The sequence below is a fragment of the Halyomorpha halys genome, unplaced genomic scaffold (genome assembly GCF_000696795.3).
Source record: "Halyomorpha halys isolate HHAL.00 unplaced genomic scaffold, Hhal_1.1 Scaffold390.1, whole genome shotgun sequence".
Taxonomy (NCBI): domain Eukaryota; kingdom Metazoa; phylum Arthropoda; class Insecta; order Hemiptera; family Pentatomidae; genus Halyomorpha; species Halyomorpha halys.
In genome coordinates, this window is record NW_027112043.1 from 1,012,249 (window position 1) to 1,033,760 (window position 21,512).

General features: G+C 33.0%; 2 protein-coding genes across 8 annotated transcripts in view; one reads left to right on the forward strand and one right to left on the reverse strand.

Moving 5' to 3' along the window:
• Nucleotides 1-21,512, reverse strand: part of arr (low-density lipoprotein receptor-related protein 6) — a 65,067-nt gene that overhangs the window by 30,491 nt on the left and 13,064 nt on the right. The gene's annotated exons all lie outside the window — the stretch shown is intronic.
• Nucleotides 1-21,512, forward strand: part of LOC106682137 (testis-specific serine/threonine-protein kinase 6) — a 35,574-nt gene that overhangs the window by 7,239 nt on the left and 6,823 nt on the right. For 2 of the 7 annotated variants that reach the window (XM_067049957.1, XM_067049956.1), the window contains exons 4-7: nt 36-256; nt 1,211-1,386; nt 1,464-1,615; nt 6,888-6,990. In XM_067049957.1, the coding sequence (XP_066906058.1) occupies nt 36-256; nt 1,211-1,386; nt 1,464-1,615; nt 6,888-6,990 (652 nt within the window). Of the gene's footprint in view, nt 1-35; nt 257-1,210; nt 1,387-1,463; nt 1,616-6,887; nt 6,991-11,351; nt 11,589-21,512 lie in introns of those variants that run through there. The other 5 variants (XM_014422834.3, XM_014422836.3, XM_014422833.3 and 2 more) reach the window with 5 other exon arrangements.

Below are 21,512 nucleotides of genomic sequence, written 5' to 3' on the forward strand. Positions count from 1 at the left end.
AGGTGTAAATAATCTATTTTGAAATCAATAAACAGATACGCTGAAACTGGTGACCTACTAGATTATCTCATGACCAGAGGGAGAGTGTCCGAGAACAGAGCAAGATTTTGGATAGCTCAATGTGCACTGGCACTGCATTATATACATGGTATAAACATTGTTCATAGAGACATTAAATGTGAAAATATATTAATCACAGAATCACTGAATGTTAAATTATGTGACTTTGGGTTTTCTAGAATTATTACACCTGAAGGTAATAAATTTCTTTAAGTTACAATAATAACGACTTGATAATTTTCAATTTTAGATTAACAAAACCAATCAATTTAAAAAAAACAACAGAAATATGACACTCAATGTGCACTTTTAGTAGTATTTTTTAAATTAAGTGTTACAGATAAAATTCATTGAGTTTTTGTCCGTATATTAATTGAATTTGATAATTACCAAAAATTCTAGAGTGTAACTTCATTTTTATTCTTTTATTAAAAAACAAATAAATAAATACTTTTATTTTTAAAGCTTTCTTTGAGGTATAAATTTAATGTATGTACTTTATTCCTCTAAACTTAGGTTGTCAAAAAGTAAAATCATACAAATTTTGTTTTCCCTCCAGTATCGATAAATCATTAATCCTGAAATAAAGCTAATAGCATTCACTTTTAATGAGTAATAAACGGGGTTAACATCCTGTCTATAAAATTTTGTTATCGCCTGTGAGCCATGCCAGTTGGTCAGCAGGTGTTCCCTGAAACCAAACTGTTCATTTATGAGGAGGTTATTCTTTCTGATATGTCTGTTAATTCTATTGGAATTAATTTCTTAAGGATTATGGATAGCATATGCAGTAGGCTTGTAGGCCTGTGGTTGGTTAGCAATGTTGTAATGTTATAAGAGTTTTTATTTGATTTCTTTTGTGATGGTTTGAATGAACAGTCATATTTTTCAATCTGTTAAACATTCATCCATTTTCATTTCTTTTTACATCAATGCTCTGTTTTTCACATTTCTAATTATTCACAGATTCTAATTATTTTCTGAGAACTGAAAATTTTGTCAACTAATGACATGGTCCTCCTGAGAACCAAAAATCTTGGCGCCTGTTATCATCAAATAACATGCCTACAAACTAGACTAATATTTAAATACAGGAGTTAGTTTAATAATCATAAATTTAAGAACAAATAAAACTTAAACAATTGTGAAGGTTACAGCTCCACCTACTGTGGTTCAATAGCATATACTGCACCTGAAGTTCTTAGAGGCAGGCCATATCAGCCAAAGAAGTCAGATATATGGTCTGTTGGAGTTGTTCTCTTTGTTATGCTTAATAGAAAGCTACCATATCCAGACTCTTCACCAAAGAAAGTATTAGAAAAACAGGTTAATGTTACCATAAATAATATATAATAAATAATGTATAGCTGCCAACGCAGAATATAAATTTTGAGTACTACCAGATGGCAAGACATATAAACCATAATCAAAAAGTCGAGGAACTAATGACACCTGAACTAAAAGCAGCTTTTCAAAAGTTGTTAGAACCAGATGCAAGAGAGAGATATAATGCAGCAGAATTTTTGAATTGTGATTGGGTAAAAGTTGACCCTAGGTAGGTTTCTCTTATTTAATTAATATAAAATAAGTACAGTAAGACTGATGGATAGATGGCATATCCCCCCTAAATTATATGACATGACAATAACAAAAAAAATAACTACCAAGCCTTATGATCTAATATTTTCTCCAAATAGAAATCATTTTAGAACTTTGACATTCCTTTCTATAATTTGTTTTTGTAACTTTTTATTCAAATATAATTTTTTATTATTTCAATCAAATAGTCCTGAAGTAGGTCAGGTTGAATTCTAAGCAATACTAACTAATCCTTGAATTGTACATAAATTTCTACTGACACTTAATTGTTCAATAGTAAAAAGTGGCCAAGATAAAAACTTTTTTTAAAGATCTCGTACTATCCCCTGCCCTCCTCCCTATAGCAGGCATTAATACAAAGGAATGCACCTGGTTAACGAAGTGGTTTGAATAAAGGCTCAAATCAAACAAACCCTCCATCATTCAGCTTCATTTTAATTTTTTTATTTCTTCGTAAATCTTGGAGTAAGGAAATAACTAAGCAATTTGACAGAAAATGAACTATCAACACTAGGGCCATCTATTTATAGGAACTTGCAATAACTACTGAAACAAGCAATTTTTATTTACTTTTTATTTTTGTTTTTCATAAAAATATAAATAATTAGTATTTTATAAAAATATACAAGTGATGCTATTTTTTTGTTGATACCCCTTTAAGGCACTTCTCTAACATCAATATAATTAATTCATAAATACATTTATACAAAGTGTAATGCACTGCATTTAGCTAATAATCCTCCAATTTTAATGGTCTTTTTTTTTAGAATTATTACTTTATTATTAATTATTTATTGACAAGTATTACAATCAGCCAAAAACTTGGGCAATGAGTGATAGTACTAATTGAATACCAAAAATTAAAAAAAGCGAAAAAATAAATAAATAAACTGAACATAATCAAACAATGTAAAATAAATTATATACAATATTTACAATCTCGACTTGAGGATCCCCGAGCCCACTCAATCTCCCATGTTGAGGGGTAGAGCATGGCCCTTTGAGATCCCAGCATAGCCTTCTCACCACATCACTGGTAATGAGCCAGTGGAGGCACTGGTAAGTGCCCTAAAGCCACAATCTACATGAGTGGAGCATCTGGCAAATGCCAGAACTCCATTAACCATACTATTAAATCTATACTTATTGTGTTATGTGCAAAACTAATTATCCTTATGATCTGCTTTTCCTATGGAATTTGATACATAGAACACAAGATCCTTCTTACCAAACAACAAAATCTTTTCATTTCCAATAGTGCTATTCGTTCGTTCAAATCCTTCATCTCAGATAGATCACAGTATGTAGTCGCCCAACTACCCAACCCTTCTCCTGAGGTGCTCCTCATGGTTCCTCATTCCTATCCTATACTAATGACCTTCTTCCACACATCCATCACTCAGAATACCATATTTATGCAGATGATTTCCAAATATACCTGTTCTCCCTGCCTTCCAACCTATTTAGGACCACAATAAAATTCCAAGAAGACCTGGGCCATGTAAATCATTGAATTGAAATTGAATGTAGAGAAAAGAAAAGTAATTGTAATAGGTTCCAATCACCTCATTAAAATTGTTCTTCCTATTCCAACCCTGTTCTAAATAATAATCCAATAAACTTCTACTTAACCCTAAAAACCTTAGAATCACCTTTGATCAAACCTTTTCTGTAAAAACCACTTCTCTGAAATCTCCCACTTAATTATCTTTGCCACGTATTACCATTTGAAACCCAAAAACTCTTAATCACTTCCTGGCCTAGTATGATTCACTCACCTTTAGGATCCCCGGGAACGCCTCAATTTCTCAATATTATGAAGAGTTGAAGTGAATTTATTGTATATATGAGAATACTTTAGAAAAGCCGCATCAGTATCATATTGGCATGTCAATTGGCATAAAAACACTTTTCGGTTATTGTGCACATGTCTGAAATAAGACACAGGCATTGGAAGTCGAGTAGTCAGCGAGTTTTGCATAATTTTGTGCTTTAAAAAAGCCCGGGTGGGACCGGGATTCGATCCGACAACCTGTGGATTGGTATGCACGCTGCTACCGATTTTGACCTTCCTCATCACATCACGGAGATTCAAACCCTCCCGCGCGACCCGTCGAACTTTCTCTCACTCGATGCTTATCCCATAACTTGCACATGATCATCCCATGGCTAATAATTGTTTTCCCTACATCCGTGTCCATGAAATTCTTGCATCGCCCTTGGAGACCAAAGAGAACTTCGAACGGTGAAAACCCTGTTGTGGAGTGAATAGAGTGGTTACACGCGGCCACCGCTCGGGCCGTCGCCTCGTCCGGTTCTAGCCTCTTATCCGCATGATAGACCCTCAAGTGTTCACTTATTATGTAATCTTTCTCCACCCCCTCTACTCTTAAGATGACCGTGAGTGTTAATGTGCCATTCTACTCCTAGGGTCCTCATTTCATCCCGTATCACACCATTGTAGAATTCCCGAATTCCCCTCTTGCACTGCTTTAGGGAGCTGGGGGTCATATTTCGTACTAAGGCATAATGTTGCATCCACCTATGACCTGTTGCATCGTCTTCTTCATTCCCCACCAGAAGTAGCGTCGTTTTAGGGCCTGAACTGTTTCGCTCAAAACGCGGGGGTTGGTTTTCCCCTGGTGATAAGCGAGGGTGAGCTCTTTTTTGTCTCTCTTCGGCTCGTCGGGTTTCCACCATCATTGTACATTTAATGAAAGTTCTATCGGCCCCTATCAGTTCTTGTCTCCATAGTCTCTTAATTTTGTTCCAAATGACGGCATTACCCACAAATAGATAAAAAGTTTTCCCAGGCTTCGTACCTCTGGTTCCGACATATGGTGTTAATGGAGCTCTGTCCGTATTTTGAGTACTCAACTTTCATCAGGCTTGAGGTCCTCGTTTTCCACACAATTTGGTATTTCTTATCGTTAATGATTTCCTCCATTTCGGGTGGACTGCCCCCGGTAGAGCTTTCATCTTCTGATGTCGGATTTTCCTCTTAGTTTGCCTGCATCTTGGAAGGCTCTTCCTCTCCTGGTGTCTATACCCGAAGGAATTGCCGTCCCCTGCCATTTCGCCTTGTTCCTCCTTTTATGATAATTGCACGAGAGCCAGTCCGCCACTAATTTTTCCTTACCTGGTTTATAAATGATGTCCATACTGAATTGACAGAGGAGTTTTTTCCAACGGGTAACGCGCGCCAAAGATTATTTCAGTTTTCCTACCCACTGGAGAGGCCGGTGATTTGTGTGGACTTAGAATCACCTCTGAAACACATAGGGTATGAAGTGCTCCACCTCCTAAACGATTGCTAATAGTTCCCGTTTGAGAGCACTGTACCGCGATTCTGCGTCCGTTAATCTCCTGTTGTCGTACGCCACCGAGCGCTCTCCTACCTCGCTCTCTTGTGACAACATCGCCCCCAAACCATATTCACAAGCGTCAGTTGTTATTGTGACCGCCTTGCTAAAGTCCGGGAACGCGAGTACCGGTTCCTGTTGTATCTTCATGATGCACTTCCTAATATTGCTTTCCAAAGCAGGTTTCACCACTACTCTAGCGCCCTTCTTTAAAAAAATATTGAGGGGGACCAAGTGTTCTGCCATTTCTGGTACAAATTGTCTGTAATTATTGAGAGCCCCTAGTAACCGCCTAATTCCTTTCACGTTCCTAAGTACCGATGTGTTTTGGAGCGCCTCTATCTTACGCTCGACTGGTTGGACTCCCATACTTGAAATCGTGTGTCCCAGAAAGCTAATTCTTGCCCTAACACCGACTTTCAACTTGAGGCTAAATTACCCAATCCTTTGAAATATGTTTCTCAAATGGGCTTCATTTTGAGCGTGATCGCACCCTACAATCACTTTGTAATCTCGCGGCATTTTCCCCACTATATAAACCGCGAGTTTATCTCCCACAACCCCCTATTGACTCAATCCATCCTTGTCTCTCCCATAACGCTACAGAGCCCACCCAAGGTGATTAATTTACAACCACATATCTGCACCTAGGGTGTCTCCTCTCCACCACTCAATCTTCTCAGCGCTTCCTGACACAGGATGGCGTTCGAACACAGGTGTCAATAAGACATCTCACTCCACCCACGCTAATAAAGTTAGACCGCCTTGCTTCCCTCTGATGGGGAAGCTTCTGGGATTTTTTCGTTCGTCTTCCCGTATGGAAAATGCAGAGAGCATTTCTTCTGCCTCCGTCTGGGACGTCTCAGAAGTTCCTGGCGACTCCGTAGTCGATCCTCCCGATCTCAGAACCCTACTTCTAACTCTTTAGTCATTCACTTCCATAGGTTCGCTTCTCTTCTCTTGTATATATAGGGGCATTGTTTCGCGATATGCCCCTCATTACCGCATTCAAAGCACCTGGTGCGCGGGCGCTGCGCCACCAGTGACCCGCCGCAACCATGTCATTTTCGGTCCTCTCTTCGCCCGTTGCCCCTGTGTTTCGCCTGGTTCGACTTGTTCTCCTGGTTCCTTATCCTATCCCTTCCGCTATCTCGATTTTCACGCTTCTCCAAGGATTGTGAGTGATCCTCGGCCGACTGTACTCAAATCGCGTCCACTCCAACTCTTCCATTTCCATTCGGGGTTCCTCTTCACGGGCACTTGATTCCGTTTATTCCTGAGCGCGCTCTACAAAGGAGTGCTCCTTCGGCAGGCCCTCCCTTTTTCCCATTTCTTTCGGTAGCTGAATCTTCAGTATGCCTGATAAAAATTGCATTCGGTCCTCCCGAAGTAGAACTGGTTCGGTAATTCGTCGGTCCCGGGTTTCGGCACAATTTACGAGTTAGTGGGTTAAAATAATAATAAAAAAAGAAGGAAATTAGAGACAAGAAAACACTCTCACGGTTGTATCTTTATTCTTGATGTAATCCTATATTTATACATCTCATGATGTTGACGGAGGGAGTTAGGTATTAAGATTTATATTACACACTCTGTAAATATAACTAATTTATATAAGATATAATGTAACAGTTTATTATTTTCTAGAATTTAAATCGTTCTCATTTTCATATTTTAAAATTATCTCAGTTTATTATTTTCTAGAACAATACGAAAAAAATATGTTATCAAGTATTCATTAATACAATTAAAATTTATCAATATTGAATATTTTTTATTCGAATACTGCTCAATTCTTATTTTTTACTTGAAGTTAAAGTGCATACTAAAATATTAGAAAATAACTAATTTGTATTTACGAGACAGATATAGACAAGAAGACAAAAAAAAACCTACTAGTAGATCCCTTTCTGGAGATTCTGAGAAAACGATCCTAATAAAGAAGGCCAAGGAAAGAGCTTCAAAAGGAGTAAGTAAAGATTTATTTATTATTAACATTTTTATTATTAGCTATATTCCGAATGAAGTCTCTTTCTTTATAAAGATGCTCTTTGTTTCAATAGACCGTATGCGATTAAGCGGCAATGAAGATATTTAGTAGTTACATCACTTCTCGTTACTTTAATTTTCAATAACTGACAAAATACGATGTATGTTGATTAAAGGAATCAATTCTGTACTGGTAAGTATAAAGGATTTAAGTCCATATTCTTGATTTTTCAGGAGACGAAAAATAAAGTTCCAAACATTATACCTAAAAACTTAACTAGGATATTATCAAATATACAACGTAAATGCTTAGAACCAAACGATAGAGAATTCTTTTCTGAGCCTGTCTGTGACTTAACTCAACTTCGACATTTTTTGGAATTAAATCCTTTATAATTATCAGTACAGAATTAGAAGTTATATGGACGGTAGATCTACCGAGAAAAACAAACTATAATCTAATTTTTTTTCTATTGAACCTCTGTGCGCCAGCATTACAAAAAAGGACTCGGGAAATAAATATACTTAACACGTTTTAAATGCCATCAAGGAATATTTTCGTGAAAATGAGTATAGAACAACCAATTTGGTCGTGACTACAAAAGTGATTTTTAATGAAATGGGGCCATTAAAACGATCGCCATTTTTCATTAAAACATAAAATTACTACACATAAAGGTCGCTTTACTTGACTTTAATGAATATTTTGTATTAAAGTTGAAGATAATAGAACAACTTGGATTTTAATCAGGTAACATAGTGCAGGAGCCCGTGACAAAAAGGTGACATATTTCATACTATGATTTTGAACTATGAAATGACAAAGCTCACTGACCTGAAAAAAAAAATGCTCATCTACCATCTTAATGCTGCTGGAATAAAAAATGACGACGGGGTGAATACGATATAGTCTAATATAGGATTCCTTATTGAAACAATTTAATAGAGTTTAAATGACGGATTTTGAAAAACTTTCTTCTTAAGTATCTTTAATTTTGTTTATTAGAAAACTATAACCAGTTCCATTGTTAGAATTAGTAAATAGATTGTGGCAGCCTTGGAACTGAAAGGCAGAAGTGAAACTTTTGGAAATGAAATAATGAATTAAAATGTACTAATAATGATCATGCTTTCCCTCTTATAGCCTAAGGTAGAAAATATTATGTTCCACAACAATAATAAAAATTAGATTTGAACAGCCATTTTCTGGTTGATTCCATCAGGAATTTTTTTAAAAATAGTAGTAACAGGGCAGAACGATTTAATAGGAGCTCACTCATCACGCACTACCGGAATTGTCTAACTACTGTAACTCCTACTCAACTTTCTCATTAGTTTCCTGGTTAAAATAGCCCGTTGTTGACCCCTCCCCCCTACGTCCCGCGACTTCCGTTTCATTTCATCTCGCGACACGAAATCAATTTACTCCCGCATGTTTTTTTTTGTTTACTTTAGTTGTAGAAAGACGAGATAAAGAAGTGTTACTTCAAAAATGTATACATACAAAATATTATAAAGATTCGAACGGCTGAGACCGAATGATCTTTCCCGGTTGCATGACGTCTTCGCGTTACTTTTAGTTACAGCGTTGTATTCTTGGCAGGAACAAAATTTATATCTGTTATTCCCACCTCAAGAAAATCTAAAAAAAAAATTTTAATTGCAACAGAAAAATAAAAATATCTTCATCATAATTTTTACCTTTCCTGGTCTTCAGGTTTTCCCCCTTCGAAAATCACAAAATGATGATAACTTCAACACGAGCCCACTAATCTACGCAAAACTTGGGGAAGAAAATAGTTAAGTAAGTGATGTGTGTGTGATGCGGTGCACCGCACCAGATAGTACAAGAGTCGGGAAGAAAAAAAGGCAGTTTTCTCACCCCGATTTTTAATTACTTCAATGACAACTATGGTATAATTACTAGTAAAAATTGACGAGTCTGCCAACTATAGGGTAGGGGGATTAAAAAATGGCGGCTGTTTCAAAACGTTAAAAAAACATTGATTTTTCATTCGGAGCTCTATATCTTAAAAACTACCAACAACACTAGAAAATCTAAGATAACATTATTTAAAGAGGCGTAAATTTTCAGAAATATTAGCCCTAAAAGAGCTATTTACGTCCAATAGTTCTCGAGATATAGCTTTTTAAAAAGCAAAATTTCGTAAAAATCTACTGAAAGATTAGTAGTTAGTTAATTTATTTTAAGAAATCTATATCTCAGGAACTATGTTGACGCACAGTTGTCTATTAGCACTCAAATTAAAGCTAGTTTAATGGACTATAAATAAGTTTATGACCTTCACCTTCGTAGGAATAGTAGTTTTCATGATATTTGCTGAAATAAATTGATTTATAGTTGTTCGGACAATAAATTAGATTTATGAAAAACTTTATTTCAGAAACCATTGGACGTACAGATGTCTGCCATCGCTCAAATTAAAGCTAGTTAAATTTACTACAAAATAGTTAATCATGTTTATCTTTGTAGGAGTAGTAGTTTTTATGATATTTGACAAAATAAACTCACAAAATCTTGATTTCTAGTTGTTCGTATAAAATGTTGGATTTTTGAAAAAAGATATCTCTAGATCCATAAGACGCACATATGTCTGCCAACACTCAAAATAAAGGAAATTTATGTATTTAAATATGCCCAAACCTCAGTATGTCACGTCGCGTTTTTTATCTCGGGGGCTCCAGGTCTAACAGACGCAATGGGTGAATTGAAACATTGCCTTACTTATGTTCAATTAAAAATAGATAAAAGAAAATACTTTTACCTCAATATACCTAATATAATTATCATATAATCTTCCACTATTATAAAATTAGACTTTGGAATTTTTAAAGTTTTTTCTTCTCTAGTTATATTTACTGCTCGAGAACTTGGAAAGCGGGAAAATAAAAGTTATTTTAAACTTAATGATCTTTTACTGGAAGAGTTTCCGGAATTAAATTGAATTTGGTGAATGACACAAATCTTCCTTGTTTAATTGTATTAATTTAATTCATATAATCAACAACAACGTTTCGGGAATATATCCCATCTTCAGGTTGCTATAAAACCAAATTCAACAAAACTTATAACATGTGCTTACAACACTACTAATATATCATATATACATCAAAACCATTTATAAACTATTTACCTGATAAAAATAGTTTATATATAACGTATAATTATATCTTATTTTGTCATTATTGCTAATATTTAATAATATTAAATCAATTTGATTTCAATAATCCAGAAATATTGGATATAGTTAAGAATAGTAGGAATAGAAAAATAATAGAATCAGTACATATTACAAAAAACATTGACAAAGCAATCAATTATAAAACAGATACAAAAACTTTAGGCACACATTATATGGATATTATAAATAAATTAACTTTTTAGTTTTTATGTGGTTTTATATAACCTAGAATTAATTTAGTCATTTTTATTTGTTATTGTATAAAAAAAATAGTTTATAAATAAAAAAAAATAGTTTTATATAATAAAGAGAAAGAATGGTTTTTGAAAAAATGTTAATTTTAGTTTAATTGTTCATCTTTGTGTTAATACAGGTAGGAGATAAGTGTCTATAGTCTATATGGTTGTTATCATAATGAAAGATAACCTTCAGGAAGGTAATTATTCTCCTAAAACTGTTAATAGTAAAATTGCTTTGTATGCATTAAATGACAATAATATTATTAAATATTAGCAATAATGACAAAATAGGAGATAATTATACGTTATATATAAAATATTTTTATCAGGTAAATAGTTTAGATGTATATATGATATATTAGTAATGTTGTAAGCACATAAGTTTTATTGAATTTGGTTTTATAGCAACCTGAAGATGGGGGATATTCCCGAAACGTTGTTGTTGATTGTATGAATTAAATTATTACAATTAAACAAGGAAGATTTGTGTCATTCACCAATTCAATTTAAGTTATTTTAAGTTTATTACTTCTTCGTAATTTTTTTTTTCAGTTGGAGAATCATCCAAATGTCAATCATGTGAATGCTTATATTGATGAAAAAATAATACATTTGTGATATAAGCCTATTTATCTCAGCAGGGGAAAAAAAAAATTATCTTAGGAAAAAATAACTCCCTAAAAGCATTTTTGATATCATCCTTGTTTTGCAAGAATTTTTCTGACACAATATTGCCATGGTGCTTAAAAAAGTGGAAGTCAGGGTGGGAGGGGTCAGACATATAGTGTCAGTCTTGAATGATTTCGTATCCCAACTCGCGGAGTCACCAAATCGTTAGTTGTGGAACAGCATTATCGTGGAAAAAGATTGCCTCCGTTATTTTATTTTATCTTTTCTAGGCAAGCGACATAACGGTTCTTCGACCTCAAGCAAATGATGATATGTCAATACTTTCAATATTAGGTACCTCAAATATGGAGCAAGATCCGAAGCAGGAAGAAACTAGAGAGAAAATTTTACAAAAAGCGAGACAACAGAAAATAAAAAGGTCAAAATAAAATCTGCGGCTTCAAAACACGAAAATGTGCTTAGCGGCAATAATGTTCAATGTTTGTTCCCTGTTTAATAAATTTAATTCCTTGTTTTATTTATTTATTTATTTTTTTGTACATCAGAAATATTTTAATTACAATAATTGAGGCATGGAAATGGAAAAGGCTATATGTGTCAAAAAATTAGTTCTAAGGAAAACAAAAAAGTAGTAAAAAAAAACGCCTTACTTCATAAGGCGGTATAGGTTCCAATGGGAATCATGGGGAGTCGGGGACGAAAGGGGGGAGGAGAATAAATAGTGTGCTCATTATAGAATTAACTTTTGACCCAAGATTCATTTATGTTGAATAATGAAAATTATATCTCAAACAAAACTATTTAATATTCATATGAATAGAAAAAAAAAAAACAAGACGACGTAATAATCTAAGTGTTATAAAATCACCATCTAATTATTAATTAGTTGCAAAACAGTAGTTGAAAAGTTAATTTACAAGTATTCAATGTGCTTATGAACTGTCATTTTTTGGTTAAATGCTCGGTAATATATTCTAGAAAGCAAGGAGTGTAAATAAATATATATATATATTTTAATCTGTCTCACAACTTCATAGAACTCTCAGTTTAATCAATCGACGTGGAAAACGATATGAACAGGATGTCCTAGGATATATTTCAATTTTTTTTTTTTAATTTTGATTTTGTTTTCGCAAAAAATGGGGTACACTGTTCAGACTCATTAAAATTAAAAAGGAGTATAAAGAGGAGATAGTCTTAAATTCTTACTGGAAACAACATTCATTAAAAAATGTGAGAGGTTTCAGAACTTTAGTAGAGGAAAGTCGGCGGCAGATAGAGACGGTTCAAATTGGATTTCATAGATTTCGACATTAATGCCAAACTGTGTTCCCACGGAACGTAAGTTGAGCCCTATGTTTTTTAAAGACCAAAAATGAACCGTTTTTGAGATGGCGCACGATTCAGGGGCGGGTCAAACCTAAGGTTAGCTTTCGCAGGACTATGGTTGCCAGAGAATACTTACGGACGGTTCAACCAATTTTTATTTTTGATGGCTCAAATTATTCAACTGGATTGTGTAAATGCTTTGAAAACAAGTGGAGCGCAAGACCCTGAAAATTATTGTATCACATTTTTTCGGTCTGTCCATCTGTGCTAATATAAAAATGTTTTGAAAAAAATACTTAACCAATTCATTACACAATGATATTCCAAGAATGTTTAGAACAATTCGAGCTCAAAATATTAAAACATTCGTTTAATCTGTCTATTTCTGAATATGTAACCTTTTTTTTTTAGCGAACAGCTCAACACATTTCGTATTTCATGTCTCAAATTATTCAGGAACGGAGGTTCCCACCAAAAATTCGTAACCCGTCCTAAACATACGTTCGTCTACGACTTATCTGACAGGTCTTAGCGCAGGGTAAGTTTACGGATACCTAAACTGAAAAACTGAAGTGATATTTTCCAGAGGGGCAGCGTAATTACTTATTACCAAAAGAGTTCTGCGAGAGTTCTCGCAGGAGTAAACTAGTCTACTCTTAATATGAAAAAAATATTTTGACTAATACACCTACAACTTTATTCTTCCTAAGAACCAATCGTAAAATTACTAAATTTTAAATATTAAATCAACACAAATCAGGACTATATTACTTCACTTAAAGACATTCATTTCGAAAACGAAAAAATAAACCATGCTGGATAGCTCTGCGAAAAGTTTAATGAATGCGTTTGGATTTGGAAACAATGGGCAAAGAAGAGATAACGAGGTGGAGGTTCAATTCCAGAAGCGGCCTGGTTAGCATCCAAAAGCTCTAAAGAAAAGAAGCAAAATTTTCCATGCAAGGCTAGGAGGGGAACCGGCCTTATTTGCATAGCCGGCTTGTACCATCGGCCTCGGAGGTGAAGCGCCTTTTCCTTCCGAGTTAAATTTATTTAAAATACTATAGTGGAAAATACCGCGTTTGGTGATAAACCGATTAAATTTATTTTTTCCTTACTTCAAACGAAATATAATAACAAAAAATATATAGATAACACTCATCGATAAAGTGAGGATTAGAAAAGAAGTGAGACCCTGCAAATATACTGTATTCACTAGTAGTATTCGCGACGAGTCCTGAATGATCCTTTAAAGTTGTCTTGGGAGAAAGCGGGGTAGTTACAACAATAATTTTATAAATTATCATTAAAACATAACTAAAAGGGAAACGGAGCATATAGCACAAAATGTGGCTGGGCTTTATCATGTTCTGTGAAGACCAGTGGATGTGGTATCTTATGGAGGTATCCTATATTATTTTATGGCATTCTATTTAGTAACTTATAACAAAAATTAATTTTTTTAATGCCGACCCGGAATATACAAGCTTCTTACCATTCCAGAGACTAGTATATATATACAATCCAAAAATCATCTCATAAATTTATTGCTAGATGTAGTTAAAACTAACAATAAACAAGTAAATTTCGGAAAAGGTAGTTGATGATAAAAGTTATCAGAAATGTTACTAGATAACCGATAAATTCAATTTCCGGTAAAGTATTTTTATCAGATACTTCTTAATTTAATTAATAGGCTAACTAATAAATAACTAGAATTAATTAAAAATATTTTGAAGGATTCATTTACACCCAATTAATAGAATTTTAAAATATACAATCAATCTTACAGTTAATTGTTGATTCCGAAAGCTAGGATAAATTTTCAATTAATTAAAACACGCAGAGCATAAATAGATGGCAGTTCTAAAAAATACTAAGCACAAAAGTGCGGATGAATCATTAGTGCTTGTTCAAACGCTTGTTCTAAGCCCGACACTAAGCGGATCAACCAGTTCAAATTCAGGTCAACTTGCACCAGCCGATCCAAATAACCCATCCACAGGCAAATGTGTGTTGTATATGCGAGAATTTGCCTTAGTAGAGTAAATATCTAGCAGCATCTTAAAATATTTTAAATAAACATTCCTAGCTCTTCAAAATGTTAAATAGTCATTTTACTCACTCATGTGTTCTCAGTTGGTAGAAAGGGAGGGGGGACAATGTTGATATTAAAGAAATGTAGAGCTAACATCTGATTAATAATATTAAGATATTGACTTATCATTTCAAGATACAACAGACAGATGCAAAGTAGGGTAATACAAGGTCATCCCTTGTTATTTTAGATAAAAGAGTAAAATAGTTTCCCGAAAAAGAGTATAATATTTTCTAAACAGGAAGGAAATAAATATCTTTCATATCAAAAGAAGATAACGCGTAGAAAGTTTGATGAATTAATGTTAATGTACATTAGGCCATTTGCCTTATATTGATTATTCTATAAATCTGTTATTCCAAAATTATATTATACTCTGAAATCTGGAAAAGAGATGGCGGAGGATTTGACCTCCTCAATTAAAAAGTATGGTGCGGAGCGCGCATCACACAACGCTCTATATACAACCCCGAGTTACGTGAATGACCACAAAGTTTCCGAAAAAAAAAAAAAAAATCAAGGAAAATTTTTTTTTGTTTTCCTGTTGCTATAAAAATTCGTATAATAAGAGTTCTTTGGGGTGGGAACAACGAATATAAATGTTGTTCCAGCTAAGAAAACAACAGTTTAACATTTAATTTTTCATTGACTTGCCAAGTTTAATCAAAACCGTTAGAGTCGCTTTCGAGGAAATCCAAAAAAGGTGAAAAATCGATTATATAAAATGGCATTTATGATGGGTCGATTTTATCGAAAAGGTTGCTGTCTCATCCTAAGCATATACCCGCCTTAAATATCTAATTTAAGTTTCGTACATTTCGTTTTTGAGCTAAGTTGTTCACACACAAACCATTTTGCGATACTTTGTAATTTGGATCGAGGGTACCTAATAGAGTTGCTATCTTATTCTTGAATAATATCCTATTCGAAGCCTTTTCTCCACAAGGAAGTAAACCTAGCGGCATAAAATCCTTAAGAGACTTAACACAAAGGTCGGACTTAACAAAGGAGATAGTAGGAAACAAAAGAGCACGAAGCAAACACCGGCGGGAACCATTGAATGGTAAAATGAAGCGTGAAATATAGCCGGAGTGAGCCAGCTGCTGGCTGGGACTGTACCCGCCTTGTTAGCGCTCCCTTCTGATTATAATAATTCTCCTTCAACTCCATTCCACTTACCTCCTATACAATCACCTTTCGTCTTCAACGCGATTCTTTCCTTCCTCCACTTTGCTCGCCTAAGCAGTACAATAAAGTAGTAGAAGCATCTTAGATCACGGAACGTTCCAAATAGTCCAAGAATCCGGGAGAAAGAAGTCATTTCAACCCATTTTTTTTCTTAATTTAATGAAACCTATATAAAGATTGATGACTCTGCCAACATGGGAATATAAACGACGGCTGTTTGAAAACAAAATTAAATACAGTTAATTTTTCATTTGAAGCTCCATATCTTTAGAAATAACTACAACACGAAAAAAATTAATAGAGTATCATTTGAAATAGAGTAAATTTGCTAAAATAATCATCCCTAAAAGAGCTTTTTATGTATAGTAGTTACCAAGATAAATTTTTTTTCGTGGGAAATATCAATATTTTGTGAGTTTATTTTGGCAAATAATATGGAAATTACAACTCCTACCGAGAGTAGAAGCAGCATAATATTAGCCAATATAAATTTGGAAAATGTTGACAAAACAATATCTCAGGATGTATTAAACGTACATATGCCTGTTAGCACCTAAATTAAAGTTGGTTTAATGTACTATATTGTATTTGATAAAGATTATTTTCATTTAAGCATAAGTTAACATGATGTTTGTGTTTTTGTTACTTGAATAAAAATATTGCTTTTTTAAAAACAAACCTGTACTTCGAGAACTATTGGACGTAAAGACCTCATATTTTATACAATTGTCTTTACTTTAAATAATGTTAATAATTGGCAGTGAATATTATAAAAGAAAAAGGTGCACAAGTGTTTGAGACCCACACTGGCGCCATGATGAAGGCCTGAAAGTCTGGCCGAAACATTGGCACTAATTAAATATGTTTTTACTTATTTGTATTTTTCACTAACCGTACCTCCAACCATCTCCTCCTCATTTATATAATGTGCTATGATTTTTTTTAGAGTGGCAGGAAACTAACCATAAAACTTCACAATACTGAGACTCCAATGAAAAATTAGTGAACATTTTTGGGTCTTTCTCGAATAAAATAAACTTCAATGAGTAAAAAGTGAAGCTTTTCTGAAAGAAAATCATGCACAATTTTTCGTTTAATAGAAAAAAATGAATTTTGTGTAACTTCTAGAACAGCGGCCATTTTTTATTCTCTCTTACCATGGTTGGCAGGGTCATCAACTTTAATCATAAATTGTCATCATTCAATAAACTTATAAAGTTTTTTTTCTTCTCTTGGGCTCCTGGATTATAGATACAAATTGACAATTGTTACCCTAAGTTGGCGGGTGGGCCATGTGCTTACTCATACAAAATTAGAAATTGTCGACCATTGTTGTCTGTAATAATATATATGCATAAGCGATAATTAAAAAAGTAAACTCAGAAATCGAGTTTAATGAAATAAATAAATACTTCCGGCCACATTTCTTTGACCAACAGTTCGTTGTCAAGAGTCGAAGTGAAGAGGCTCTATCCAACCTTCCGAAGGCAACACCTCCTTTGGGTTTTTCTATTTCAAGTCTTCAAAATTAAAAAAAAAAAAAACCTACCTCTATCTTTGATCCCCTCACTCTACGATTATCCATCCATTCATTTAACACCAGATCCCAACCGATCAACTTATATATGCCCTCCCTCCCATAGAATCACGTTCTTCAGCAAATAATCCGTCATACTTGCAACCTCCTGTAATTCTCTTCCTATCACCATTCAGCCGTCAATCCTCATCCATTATTTCCTTTAAACAACATCTATTCCTTCACCCATTACATTACAAAACCTCCACATCATTGTGGGCAATGTATATAGCCATTATTTATTACTATTAAAAATTGTAATATATATAACCTTAGGTTTTTATGTAATTTTAACATGTATATTGAACACTTTTGAATGTTTGCCAGACAATGTATCTTAATCTGTGAACCATGTATTATTTCGTTGACAGCATGGAATCAATGAATACCAAATTAATTAATTGTATTCTTTTTACAGTTAAATAAGACTTAAAAACATACTGGTAATTCTGAAAGTGTCTTTCCAAACCAAGAAAGTACTGATTAACTAGAAACATTACGATACCGAACTAGGAACTGATACAAGAGAATATAAGTGATACACGGGAAGAAGTTGAGCTATTTTGGTTGGATATTGTGTTAAGACAAGCCCAATCCAAACTGTAAACAAAAACAGCTGTCAGTTCTTGGTTTGGAATAGTGGATCCTTATAACTGATACCATTTCTGAGAGAAATTTCAAATTAGAATTGAATTTTAAAACAGGATAGTTTTAAACTGTTTGTTGATCAGTTTGCAAAAACTGAATTATTTTGGCATCACAGGTTTTTTATGGCTGATTTCATAAATTGTTGAAAGAACCAAAAAAAAAAAAAAAAAGAAAAAGAAAATAATGTAGATGTTAAGTTATGGTGATTCCTGGTTCAAAATAAAACTTTGAAAATAATAAAAATTTTAATAAAAGTTTTCATTTAGTAATTATCAGGTTTTATGACTGAGCACCTAATTAGAAAGGATCTGTAGGCAGCACGAAGGTGAAAACTTCAATTTATATAGTTCATTTTCATCCAATATCAAAAGATATGTACTCTTGACAAAGAGTCCATTTTCCCTTTAGGAGTAGCCAAAATTTAAAAATATATCCACACAAACATCTTTGAAGTGAAGTAGACCTAATATTTGTTTAATGCTAAACAACTTTGGCATGTCTACAGTGAGACCTATTAGTAGATTCTCCCATGCGGACCTTTGGCAGAGATGCTTCAACTGTCACAATAAATCAATCCTCTATCTCCGTTATAAGATCATCAATTATCCAGCTGAGGGAGATAGTAACATACAAAGGAAATATTATAATTCAAGGAGATAATAAGTGGCAGTTTCAAGATAAAACTTTTTTATGAAACTGGGAAATAATTGGAGAAATGCTGTGGGGACAAAAGTGACGAAGGACATTTTGAGGCGGATATTTTCGTCTAGAGTAAAAAATGTATTTAGAATTAAAGAAATCGGTTGTTGTAAAAGATATGACAACGATTTTAATGCCACTTCAACATCAAAGGATTGATTTTTTTTACATAAATAAATTTAAAATATCTCAAAAATTCAATATATTTATGAACAATACCATAATCTAAACTAGTTTACATTAATTTTGGAAAAATATAGTTGACCGCATGAAGTAGATTGTAGGAAGATAGTGATGATTAATAAAAAGGTACAAAATAGTAAAAAAAAAAACTATTTAATGTTAAACTTCGTTTCGCCCCACTTTTCTTAAACATGTTATAAATATAAAATATAAATATAAATATTGAAGAATCGGACAACAAAAATAACCAATACACTGCCTTCTCTCCCCCCCCCCCCCCAGTTAAAATTTGCTATTAATACAATTATTTTTAATTTTTTTCAAACATCTGAATGATATGACTTATTCCATCCCTTATATTTGAAGTAACGAATATGCTTCGTATAACGTGTAATTTTTACTTAAATGTTTGAAATTTAAACTACAAAAAAATAAATAAAAAATGTCCATAGGCAAAGAAAGGACATTTATGTTTATTATGTATACATATGGTTTTGTATGAAATAATATAATTAATAAAAGGGCGGAAAAAAAAAATATATATATATATACACACACAGATAAAATTTCACTAATAATGACCAAAATTTAATTAGGACAATTGAACTACTTATCATAAACGGCACACTTGATTACAATTAATTAACCAAATATATGATCATTAATGTGTGCATAGGTTGGGATAGAAAAAAAAATGTCGGTCTGTATTCATCAGTGCTTTGTCAACTTCTAGTTAAATTCATTTAACCAATTCATTCACTTTATTCAATAATTATCAAATTATTTCACTCATTTCAATTTACCACAAAGAAAATAATATAAAAATTAGATCAACAACCACATTGTGAGGCGGATAAAAAGTAATTATAACCACAATAATTATAGATATAAAGCTAAAATATATACTTTTTATTTTTCAAAAAATTAAATTACCGAAAAGCAATAATGAGAAAAAAATAATATTCTTTGAAAGCACCAAAGTAAAAAAAACAATAACGCAAATTATAATACAATTGTTTATTATTTGAATTAGTTAGTTCATTATATCAGTAAATAACAAATAATAAAATATTTGTAGTGCCCACTCACAAGCTTTGGGATCAAAGCCCAAAGCAAAAATCGTGTTTTTGCTAATATTGATCTAATTAAGACCTTTGTTATTAATTTAATTACTTAGAATACGCCTCAATAATGGTCCAAAAGAATACTTCTATAAAAAATAATTGGTTTCCATGGGAACCTGTCCAAGTACCTTTAAAATATGGTTATACTTTCAAAAATTGTTAATATAATTTTTTCCTTTTCTTGATAGATTACAAAAGTTATCAGGTTTGTACAAAGGGTAAAAAAACAATTAAGATAACACATTCGAAAGTAAGTTTGTCTTTCAGAATTTTCCATTAAGATTCCACGATATATAATTAAACATAAGAATTATGAATATAATATAATTTAAAGTTTATTTAAACTATTTTTAATAAACTATCCCCATCGCCCAGTTTTCTTTTGTGATGGCAATACAAGAGAAAATTAAGAATGACTAAAAGGAAATGAGTGTAAAAAACATAAGGAGGCTCGGGAAAGGGAGTGGGGCAGAGGACCTCTCTTGTCCCGGACTGTACCCGAATGATGAATCTTGGCCTAACTAGCCTCGGGAGCCCAGGTATACACCTTCACGGTTATAACTCATTGGCTCTTGCGAACATCTACTCCTCAACATTCCTCTTCCATTTAGTAATCTGGGTACCTAAACCTTACACTGCTATGGCACCAAACGATCATTGACATTTCAGTTCCAGTACACAAGAAAATAGATGGATAACAAAAAAGGAAGACAGATCAAAATGAACGTTCCTAGTTATAGAGTTAACAAAACAGTCTGATAATTATTGGCAACTTCTTTTATAGTTCCTAGCTTTTGCTAGTAACTAGAAAAAATCAAGCTATTATCTGACGAACAATATAATTTTACTCCGCGTATTGTGTCAGTAAACATATCTGAAAATAAATTACATAAATTTTAAATTAATTATTTCTCTTAGATATGAATATAATAATAAAGGAGGGATAGGCTGCTAGAACACTACGGAATAAAAGAAAATGGATATAAACAAGGATTCGGCATGAAGTCAATATTATAACAATTATAAAAACCGGACGGAATGTCTTTAATATCTCACGCAGACATAATAATCACTGTATTTTAAAAACGAAAATGTCTATAAAGTTTAAATTAATAAGGCTGAGATTTATAAGTGTTTTATAAAAAAATATTTCTTTAAATAACTCAGAAAATATATCTTCTGGAAAATTATAGCCACTAATTTGAAAGATAGTGAAATACTCTACTAAGGTTTGTACTTAGGATCCTTGAGTATTTTTAAAATATTCTCTGCAGGTTCCTATTTTATTTTTATCCCTATAATGGCGGTTTTTCTTATTATGCATAAGATGGAATCAGGGTAGATTAAAAAATTGGACTCTAAGTGATCAAAGAAAAAAAAATATGAAGGAGAGAGTGATTAAAACCGTCTTAAGGACGGGGCTTTCTTCTACCAGTGGCGTAGAACGTTTAAAATCTTTTCTTTTTTTTTTGAAAGATTTATTTGTTGATAGATATTACAATCTGCCACACAGTTGTGGGCAATAGGTAATATTGATGAATGATCTCATACATAGTAAAATAAAATAAATAAGTAAAAAATAAAA